Consider the following 11,578-nt stretch of genomic DNA (forward strand, 5'->3'; position numbering starts at 1 on the left):
CACTCAAACGGGTTTAGTATTGCCAAGCGTGTTGCAATTGTTTTTCTCTCTTCCCTTAACTGTGATTTTCTGTTCGTTGCCCTTCACTAACCACTTTCATTCATTGACCTCCAAGGACCAATCTCATTAATATGCATACAGAGGTGCCTCAGGGAAATTATGAGGTAGCCGAGGTGGGGCACATCTAGGGTGGACAAACCTACAAAACTCTAGGGATGGTAGATGCTCGAAAATAAAAGCTAAATGTCGTATCGAAGCGGCTTGCACCAAGATACAGCGGAGTGTATGGCTAGTTCTCTGCTTTGAAATACATCTCGTCCAAGATTGACTGTCACTGTAGTAGTAACTTATATAAATACATATTTTTCAAACAAAAACCTTCACTTCCAACAAGAATCGTTTACATAATTCAACTGTTGTCATTTCATTCTACATTCGTATTGTAAATATGTGGAAACAGGTAACTCCTAAACGAAATTATGAAACTACAGTATTCTAATAATGTACACTAAACACGATACATACAAACACAATGTATAAACACATTCATTTACAAACATCGTACAAACATATTCATACACAACAATACTAATGACCAAAATATATAGTTAAAAATAATCGCTTTATGACATGGAAAATATAACACGATATTCATTAACAATATCGGATTAAATCTTCCATTCATATGATGAAAAAGTATAGTTATAACGTCTGCATTAACAATTGTTAATGATATTCTTGATTTCAAATGAATATCAATACTGCGCAGGCGCTATGCGTCAAATTCATTGATGCCACAAAAAACTTGTTGAAATTTTTACGTTGCAGTGCCTTTCAAAGTAAAGGTACATTACTCCCTGGAAGCAAATTACCCTCCTTAGGGTGAATTACTCACTAGAGGTAAAGTACCCCCAAGGGTAAATTACTCCTAAGGAAATAAATAACTCCCCTGGTGGTAATATGGCAAGTTTGGGTTTAAATGAAATTGAAAAATAAATAAATGAATGAATGAACGAAAACGAAGAAATCAGGTAACCAAGAAATAATGCGACAATGGCAAGATGTATACTAAACAGTATAGACTATTGCATATATTCAGATATTACGAAAATGCTGGAATATATAAATTTTTAACCTATGCACACACACACACCTCTGATACTAGCCGTTATTGTCACCTATGAGCAAGGGAAGGTGTGTGTGTGTGTGTGTGTGTGTGTGTGTGTGTGTGTGTGTGTGTGTGTGTGTGTGTGTGTGTGTGTGTGTGTGTGTGTGTGTGTGTGTGTGTGTGTGTGTGTGTGTGTGTGTGTGTACGCCCGTGAGATCAAAGCATTACCCATAAACCACTCTACATAAGAGCTTTGAGCACTCGTCCGTGATCTGTCGATCACAAACCCAGCACGTGGTCCGAGCCCGAGGTGATTCACACGGGCAGTGTGCTTGCGGAAGCAAGCATGTAGTACTACTACGTATCTGCATTCCGCCACACGCCCTCTGCTGGCTAGATCAATCGCTGACGTCTAAGTGCTGGTTGGTTGGCCACTTGCTCGCCGGCCATTTTATCTATTGCGAGGCGTAATGCAATCAACGTGCCATGTGCGTGGCAACTCTTCAATAATTACACTCACACGTTCAAATGGTTGCACATGCGCGCGTGAATCTACAGTCAAGTATTCATACGAACTTTATATATATATATATATATATATATATATATATATATATATATATATATATATATATATATATATATATATAAACAGAAATGTAGTAGCACATTTGTAAATTACACACAGGAACCCACAGTCGGAGAAAGAATAAACTTCGAATAAAGAAAAATCCTATATTTCGGCTATCAACTGTACCCTCTTCAGGAAAGTACTTCGAATAAAGAAAAATCCTATATTTCGGCTATCAACTGTAGCCCTCTTCAGGAAGAGGGGGAATCATGTTCTTGGCCAAGAAAGACCTAAAGGTAATGGGTAAGGGTAATCTGGTAGTTATCTTCAATTGCAAAGAAATTTGTTGGGACAGCATGACAGTGCAAGGAGATGACTCGTGGGGCAATGTACTGCTAGATATGACCATGGAGTACACAATGACCCAATGGGTCCATGAAAACACAAGGTACAGAAATAATGAAGAGCCATCGAAACTAGATCTAATTTTTACAACAGAGCCTGAAATAGTGGTCCAGTATGAGACACCAATTGGAAAGAGTGACCATGTACTCATCGAAACTATACTAAACTATTCTATCGGTATGTGAATGGTCATAGAATACACAGAGCATCACTAAAGTAAATTTCAGATCATTTATCAAGACTGGATGTCATTCTAAAGGAGTGCAAAGAAGAACTAACAGACAAAATACACATCTTAATAAACAGCTCACTCAAAGAAGGAAAGATAACTAAAATGGATAGAGGACTTTCTGACTGGTAGAAAGATGAGAGTAGTGCTCAGAGAAAAATATTCAGACTGGAAAGAGGTGATCAGTGGAGTACCGCAAGGATCTGTGCTGGCACCAATAATGTTGAGTTTAAAAACAAACTAGACACTGCAAGATACAAAGGCACAACACATACACACACACACACACACACACACATATATATATATATATATATATATATATATATATATATATATATATATATATATATATATATATATATATATATATAAGGCAGTTGCATTAGCCGGCGACGCATACCCATCAGCATCGACGTCGACGCCTCCGAAGATCCCCAAGGACCAATACCTGGCAGTCACTGGCTGCCCTGAGGTCATGACCCGACTGCATCGGGTCGGACAAAACGGGTCATTGAAATCCGACCCGCCGCGGTGGGTCGGACAAAACGAGTCTCCTAGATCATGTGCAGCTTCCAGCTGTGTTGAGCGTCTTCCAAGGGACAGTTAATGCGAGGGTCATGACCCCTGGTGAGTATAAGAGGTCACCGGAAGTTCACCAGAGATAGACGGCCTCAGGAAGCCATCTTTCGTCACCTCCCACACCGTGACAGACGGTTTCGGGAACCGAAGGAGAAATCTCCTGCCACCTTCCTCTGCTGTGACAGACGGCTTCAGAAACTGTGGAATATGTCTCCAGCCACCTCCCCGCACCGAGACTTCGCCGAGGACAGACAACGTCTCCACCACCTCCTCCTCCTCCTCCCCCCGCTTCTCTCGCGGCCAGAAGCGAGCTTATTATCTGTTCATAGTCGCCCAACTTTAAATAAATCAACGAAACTTTGCAGTCTGCCTTCTACCAGGCCCATGTCTTATACGTTCCTGACAATACATATATATATATATATATATATATATATTATATATATAATATATATATATATATATATATATATATATATATGTTCACTATAAACCCACTGTCGGAGAAATAATAACGGAAATAAAGGGAAACTGTATATTTCGACTACTGTCTGTAGTCCTCTTCAACAAAAGAGGACTACAAACAGTAGTCGAAATATACAGTTTCCCTTTATTTCCGTTATTATTTCTCCGACAGTGGGTTTATAGTGAACTTTTATAAATGTGTTATAACATACCATTTTCCAATATATATATATATAAATATATATATATATACATATATATATATATATGTATATGTGTGTGTGTGTGTGTGTGTGTGTGTGTGTGTGTGTGTGTGTGTTTACCTAATTGTAGTATACAGGGAAGTAACGCTCGTTGGGTCCCGTCTCCTATTCTCTAATTTCCTAACATACCTAGACTCAAATTCATTTACAGTTCCAACTTAATGTATATCCTTTATTTCCAATTACCATATTTAAATTTGAACTCGTGTATTGTTTAAGCTTGGGTTATATCACCTTCTAAGGTATTCCATATATTTATGCATCTATATTGAAAACTGTATTTCTTCACTTCCTTTAGCCATGTGGCCTTTCTTAATTTGTTATCGTGGCCTCTCAAAGCCTTCCCGTCTTTAATCAGATCTCTTCTGTCAATGGAATCTATTCCCATTAGTGACTTGAACACTTATATCACCTCTTTCTCTTCGATCTTTCAAAGTGATTGTGTATGTGCATACACGCACGCACGCACACGCACATTATATATATATATATATATATATATATATATATATATATATGCAAGTACTTATACGTGTATATATGCGCACATACAGCACATGTATGTGAGCGCACACACACACACACACACACACACACACACACACACACACACACACACAGAGAACAGGACTGAGCAGAATGACAATATAATTCCGTAAAGTGACCTTAACTGTAAAAATATAAATTGAGAAGAGTGTGAGAGAAGTGGAAGTGAAAACTCACAGGATAATACTCTGTTGAATATATCAACGAAAAGTGCATTGCCGCAATGGGTTAAAGGCATGGCAAGATCAAGAGAAGACGACATGCCGGCAAGAACTAATTACTGTTTACAAACAAATTAATTAATATATGTAAAGAAAATGCGTCCCATAGGAAAAACATTATCATAAAGTGCAAGAATGTAAATTGATGGGATATCTAAATCTGATAAGTTAATTAAATAAACAGAGGATATATCTTCGAGAAAAGAAACTTCGCGTGCTTGATTAAGTTCTGTGAAGTAGATTGGAGGAAATTCATAAACATAAACAGTGAGAGAAAATATGATAAATATTTATATATTTCTACAGCTCGAATATTGAACTTGTTATGCGGAATGTTAGTGGGAAAAGAAAAACTGGTTCAATAGGAGATGTGAGACAGCAAAATTAATAGATGAATAAGATAATATACTAATAAATGAATAAATAAATGTGAAATGGATGGCAGACTTCATGGTAGTCGACACATTAGAATAGTAGTAAGGGACAAACTATCATGGTTGAAGGACACAACTATGGTGTTGAAGGGAAAAGTCGAATGTTTCCTGACTCATGTGAAGGTCTATTTGAGACGATGTTATTTCCAGCCTTCGGTCTGGCCACTCCGCGATGGTTAGGTTTCACAAAAAACGGAGGTGGGGTTGGGGGTTGGGGGGGGGGTATGTGGTGAAGGTGGGTGAGCGGATGGGGATGGTTGGCAGAGGTCCGTGACTTTTTTTTTTTTTTTTTTTTTGTCAGTGTTGTCTAAACATAGTAACAAAATTTCCCTCCCCTCTAGTCCATATATAACATCCGTCTCTCTCTCTCTCTCTCTCTCTCTCTCTCTTTGCATGAAGCGTTGGACATTAGACCCTGGATGAGGGGGAGTGGGGGGAGGAAGGAAAGGACATACGCCACGAGGAGCTTAGCTGTGGCCGAAGGATGCGTCACCTTTGCCCCTAGTGCAGGTGTGATCCACATGAACTATTGTTTGATGGCTTCAAGAGCTTCAGACTGGGGGAGGGGGGGCGCGTGGGTTCGAAGCTCAATCCGTGCCTCCGTTGGCTCGAGTTCGATCCCTAGCGGCTTTCGGCCACAGGGAAGGTCCTTTCTCTCTCTCTTTAATGCGCCCGGCTCGGGTTCGATCCCCAGCGGCTATCGGCCACAGGTAAGGACATTTCTCTCTCTCTCTCTCTCTCTCTCTCTCTCTCTCTCTCTCTTTTAATGTGCCCCAAGGGAAACACGATTATCAGTGCTTATGTGACTTTCAAATGTTAAAATGTCAAGTGCTTGAGTCCTGTCCCAGTTATTGCGAGAGACGTCGATTACGAAAAGAAAAAGACAAAAAATAAATAGATAAACAAAGAGATGATGAAACATATACTGGCAATCGCCTCATATTTTACGGGGTTTGAATAAAGAGAACTGAAAAAAGAAAAAAAAAATATATATATATATATATATATTATATACATATATATATATAACACAAATAGAACTGTATGTTTATTATTATTGGCTTGATTTTAATTTATTATTAGTTATCTGTCAATTTATCATTATTCACTATTTACCTGTTTATTATTATTTAACTATACATATGCATTTATTTATTCTATTTATTATTATTATATATATTTTTTTATCTATTTATCATTATTATATTTTTTCCGCATCCGGCCTTGTTATGGACCAAAAGGTCTCCTGTCGGCATGCTTTGCCTTTGTAATCCTTTGTAATAAAATGCAATATAACTTGTCATACCAAGGTTTGATCCAAGACAACAATAAATGCATCAACAAAGGTTAAAGGTCTTCACAAGTTTTAGAGATCTTACCATTAGAAAAAGGTCTTAACAAAGGGTCTAGAGAGAAGTGCGTTGACAAACACGAAAGTCCTTCACAAACAAAAAAGGCCTTTATATTTCCCGGGAACTTTAATCGAAGGCCTTAGTTATGTCTAAATACCATAGCAACGAAATCTAATGATTTCACGTAAAAAAGTCTTTACATGCAACAAAGGTTAATCAAGGTCTTCTTCAACTCTTTATCTGGCTCTTCAAGGCTGATTAAAATCGCCTGACGCCAGCCAGAACAAAGTCATAAGAACATATGAATGAAGGAGACTGCAAGGGACCATAAGGACTGCAATACGCAGTTCCATGACCTTCAAGCGAACCTCTGTAGTCTTTTGCCCAACAAAGGTTTAGCGTGCAATCACAACAAATGCCTCGCCCTTTCACAACTAAGGCCTTTGCAAACGACAAAAGGACTTCCTAAGTTAAAAAGGGCCCCTCAACAAAAAAAGGCCATTATAAACAACGTATACGGACAACGGTTACATATACGACAAAGGTGTGAGTAAAAAGGTGTGAATGAAAAAGGTGTGTGTTACAAAGCTGTGAATGAAAAAGGTGTGAGTTACAAAGGTATGAATGAAAAAGGTGTGAGTTACAAAGGTGTGAATGAAAAAAGTGTGAATGAAAAAAGTGTGAATGAAAAAGGTGTGTGTTACAAATGTGTGAATGAAAAAGGTGTGAGTTACAAAGGTGTGAATGGAAAAGGGTGTGAGTTACAAAGATGTGAACGAAAAAGGTGTGAGTTACAAAGGTGTGACCTACAAAGGTGTGAGTTACAAAGGTGTGGGTTACAAAGGTCCTTCCTCACCTTGACTGCCCTCCCTCTGAGGTCGTGGATGCTGAGGACGTGTTGGAGTTGCTACTGCGCCTGCGCGAGGGGATGTGCGTGGGGACCTGCTGCGGGGAGGACCCCGCGCTGCTGGGGACCGGGGAGCGGGCCTTCTTCGTGCCCCCGGGGCTCCTCAGCGGGGTGGCTGAGGGCGAGGGCGACTTGACCTGAAGACCCCGCTCCGAAAGGGACAACTTCCGGCAGGAGGCTTTGGTCGTCGTCGTCGACGCTGACGAAGGCGTGGTCGACCTGCCTGTCTTGGACTGACCTGACTTTAGCGAAGACTTCCCTGAACCGGTCGATTTGGCCGAGGTGGTCGATTTGGCCGAGGCGGTCGATTTGGCCGAGGTGGTCGATTTGGCCGAGGTGGTCGATTTGGCTGAGGAGGCGCTCTTGACGGAGGACATGGACGAGCCCAAGGACTTGCCCGAGTGGAGGGAGGACTCGCTGCCGCAGGGCGAGTCATACTTGAAGCACCTTTCTCCTGAAGGAGGAAATGAAAGAAAAAATTAACAACTTGAGGAAGTTATCTTCAAATATTCGCACAAACATCTAATGCTACTTAGTTGTTTCTGTTACGTTTTGGACACACACACACACGTGATCCAAGACCATGGTGAATAACATGTACACAAACCAGGTTATCTTATTGATTTTTATAACGACTGACGTGTTACTGGGGAGAGGGAGAGAGAGAGAGAGAGAGAGAGAGAGAGAGAGAGAGAGAGAGAGAGAGAGAGAGAGAGAGAGAGAGAGAGAGAGAGAGAGAGAGAGAGAGAGAGAGAGAGAGAGAGAGAGAGAGAGAGAGAGAGAGAGAGAGAGACAGAGAGAGAGAGACAGAGAGAGAGAGACAGAGAGAGAGAGACAGAGAGAGAGAGAGAGAGAGAGAGAGAGAGAGAGAGAGAGAGAGAGAGAGAGAGAGAGAGAGAGAGAGAGAGAGAGAGAGAGAGAGAGATTTTGGTGGTACTGCGCAGATCCTTGTCTCTGGATTGATAACTGTTATCTGCCTGAGACTCTATCATAATCGCATATCGTAAAAGGCATGCCCCCCCCATGGAAACATATTCTGATAATCTCCTTTTTATTTAGTTATTCATTTGTTTGTTTGTTTATTCATTCATTTATTAATTTATACATTTATTCACTTATTTTTCTTCATGATATACAAGTGTAGAGTAACAACCTTCGCTAGTGTTTGTTCACGTCAAATGATCGTACATACTCGTATATGTACACAGACGCATGTACACATGTACAAAAAGTACTAAGAACTGACACAAGTACACAATGAACCTATAGATACACACAATTATATATATATATATATATATATATATATTATATACACACACACAGTGTGTGCGTGTATGTGTGTGTGTGTGTGCGTGCGTGCTTGGAGAGGAAGTACATGAATTGGGAGTAGGCAAGCACAGTCTACTGACGCAGGAGTAGGTAAAGTAGATATTGAGGTACTCAGGAGTTGTTAGAGTGAAGATTGAGGCACTCAGGGAAGGGCAGAAGTGGATGAGTGAGGGGAAATTTATCTAAAGAGAAGTTGATTCACAGAATAGTGGTAATGGTGGCGGAGGAAGAGGGGAGGAGGAGGGGGGAGGAAGAGGGGAGGAGGAGGGGGGGGAGGAGGAGGAGGAGGAGGAGGAGGAGGAGGAGGAGGGAGAGACACTGTGTATATTCCTTTATTATTTACACACACACACGCGCACACACACACACACATATTATATATTATATATATATATATACTGTACATATATATTTTTTGTGGAAGATTTACATTAGGTTTGATTAAATTAGGTTAGTTTAGCTTAGGTTAGGAGCCACTGGACAGCCTAAGTTTCATGTTCAATATCCGTGTTGACGTGACTCTGGGCTTTAACCGGAATGAACGTCGGAGTCTTAGATCTAGATTTATGTCTAGTTTGCTCTTAGATAAGTGAAGAGGAAACTAGACGCCTTTTTTCCCTCTTTTGTTGTTATTAATACAGTGTTAGCATTACTATATCATTATAATCATTATTACAGTTATTATTATATTTATTAGTTTTTATTCCTATTATTATCATTACTGCTATCATTATTGTTATCATCATCATTATTACTATTATTATTATGTCATTATTATTATTATTATTGTAATCAATATTACTATCATATTATCATTATTTTTATCTTTATTATTCTATACATTTTCCTTTTTGGGCATAATGGGTGTATCTAGTGTCAGGTTTTCTTAGAGTCTTTTTTCTAGATTAACGGGGGGGTGAGGGGGGGGGGGTTCGCCCACAATCACCAACACTATCCTCGGGGAAATATTTAAAAAAACTGACCAGAAAAGTGCTATGGGAGTCTGGTCCATAGGGGCGTTATTCAACTTCATATTGACTTCATAATAGGAAGTTAGGTGTATGGATGGTCATCCAGTTAGTGATAACTTACCTAGTCGTGACTAACTAGTCTATTATTAACTTGTATATATTTTTTCCAATTTTCTATGTTTTCTAGAACCTAGTTACTTATGATGAGTACTAGATCTAGATTTACGTCGCTAGCACCGCCTAGAACTACTTGGCCAAAAACAAAATAACTTTGCTAAAATGTAGTCACTCCACACATATTTTTCTTATGAAGAAAATTTGTTATTAAGGGGTGACCTTGGTTTTTCGACGGCGTATAGATTTTGATCTTAGATTTAGATTGATCTATTTTAGTATATAATCGTCTTACGCGCATTTCAAGCCAAAAATTAATACAAATTAATTAATCAACAAATATATATATTATAGGCTGAGTCACAGTTAGAAATATGATAATACACTAAGGACAATTCATAAAAAGCCCATTAAGGTCTCGCTTTATTTTGAATGTTTGTCAAAAAAACCCAGCGTTTCTATCCTTGGGGATGCGGTCAAGCAGATCTTTAAGGGGGGTAAAAGAAAGGAGGGAAAGTAGAATTTATTTTTATTAATTTATAATTTTATTTCTATTATTCATTTATTTATTATTTCATTTTTTTACAAAGGGGAGTCCCCAGTCTTAAAATATGCTGCGTGCTTCTGGTCCGTAGGGATGTCACTAAAGTCCATGGAATATCTACGTCGTAAATGAATTAGTATATACATGAATATATTAATAAATAAATGCACAACTTAATCAATATATTGATAAAATAAATACAGTCAGACCCCCACACGGAGCAAAAGAGAAGAGTGAGAGCGAGAGGCGGGAAAGAGAGAGGTGAGAGGTGAGAGAGAGGTAGGAGAGAGCGAAAGAGAGAGAGAGAGAGGTGGGAGTGAGAGAGAGAGGTGGGAGTGAGAGAGAGAGGTGGAAGTGAGAGAGAGAGGTGGAGTGAGAGAGAGAGGTGGAGTGAGAGAGAGAGGTGGAGTGAGAGAGAGAGGTGGAGTGAGAGAGAGAGGTGGAGTGAGAGAGAGAGGTGGAGAGAGAGAGAGGTGAGAGAGAGAGAGAGAGAGAGAGAGAGAGAGAGAGAGAGAGAGAGAGAGAGAGAGAGAGAGAGAGGTGTGAGAGAGAGAGAGAGAGAGAGAGAGAGAGAGGAAGAGAGAGACAGAGGGATAGAGAAAGAGGGAGATAGAGAGATAAATAAGAATGAGAGAGAGAGAGAGAGAGAGAGAGAGAGAGAGGAGAAAGAGAGAGAGAGAGAGAGAGAGAGAGAGAGAGAGAGAGAGAGAGAGAGAGAGAGAGAGAGAGAGAGAGAGAGAGAGAGAGAGAGAGAGAGAGAGAGAGAGAGGGTTCCCAGGATACGTCTGCCGGATGTGATCCTAAGGGCTTATATGGGAGCTCGTGTGTCTCCGGCGGTCAGGTTTGGGATCTCATATCAGCCGTGGGGCTTCTCAGTAAATAATGAGAGAGAGAGAGAGAGAGAGAGAGAGAGAGAGAGAGAGAGAGAGAGAGAGAGAGAGAGAGAGAGAGAGAGAGAGAGAGAGAGAGAGAGAGAGAGAGAGAGAGAGAGAGAGAGAGAGAGAGAGAGAGAGAAGAGGAGAGAGAGGAGAGAGAGAGAGGAGAGAGAGAGGAGAGGAGAGAGAGAGAGAGGAGAGGAGAGAGAGAGAGAGGAGAGGAGAGAGAGAGAGAGAGAGAGAGAGAGAGAGAGAGAGAGAGAGAGAGAGAGAGAGAGAGAGAGAGAGAGAGAGAGAGAGAGAGAGAGAGAGAGAGAGAGAGGCTGTCAGAAAAGAGGGTAGAAAGAGAGGCAGAAGATGGGTTGATGTATTTTATAGGTCGGTTGTTTGTAAATAACAGCCCAAGCGAGTTTCCCGAATCCGCTTTGTGTAGGTAATAACATAGTTGTGCTCGGGAGCTTGAATATATTCATATTTACATGCTGCTAAAATGACACTCCTTTGTAACCTAAGTGAGAATAATACAGAGACTCGAGATTCATCTGTGTAAACAATATTGCCGTAAAGGCCTGAAACAAATAATGTGAATGGTGATAGGGTGGAGAAAATTCTAATTGGTTGACGAAAATAAGATCATGACCTTTGGGGAGGATCTTAAA

At 40.2% G+C, this 11,578-nt stretch overlaps 1 protein-coding gene across 10 annotated transcripts in view; it reads right to left on the reverse strand.

Moving 5' to 3' along the window:
- LOC143037493 (uncharacterized) overlaps positions 1 to 11,578 on the reverse strand; it is a 516,293-nt gene that overhangs the window by 25,096 nt on the left and 479,619 nt on the right. For 9 of the 10 annotated variants that reach the window (XM_076205796.1, XM_076205803.1, XM_076205799.1 and 6 more), the window contains one exon: positions 7,033 to 7,537. In XM_076205796.1, the coding sequence (XP_076061911.1) occupies positions 7,033 to 7,537 (505 nt within the window). Of the gene's footprint in view, positions 1 to 1,336; positions 1,495 to 7,032; positions 7,538 to 11,578 lie in introns of those variants that run through there. The other variant, XM_076205804.1, reaches the window with a different exon arrangement.

The sequence above is a fragment of the Oratosquilla oratoria genome, chromosome 22 (genome assembly GCF_046742065.1).
Source record: "Oratosquilla oratoria isolate Oo_2021 chromosome 22, ASM4674206v1, whole genome shotgun sequence".
Classification (NCBI taxonomy): Eukaryota; Metazoa; Arthropoda; class Malacostraca; order Stomatopoda; family Squillidae; genus Oratosquilla; species Oratosquilla oratoria.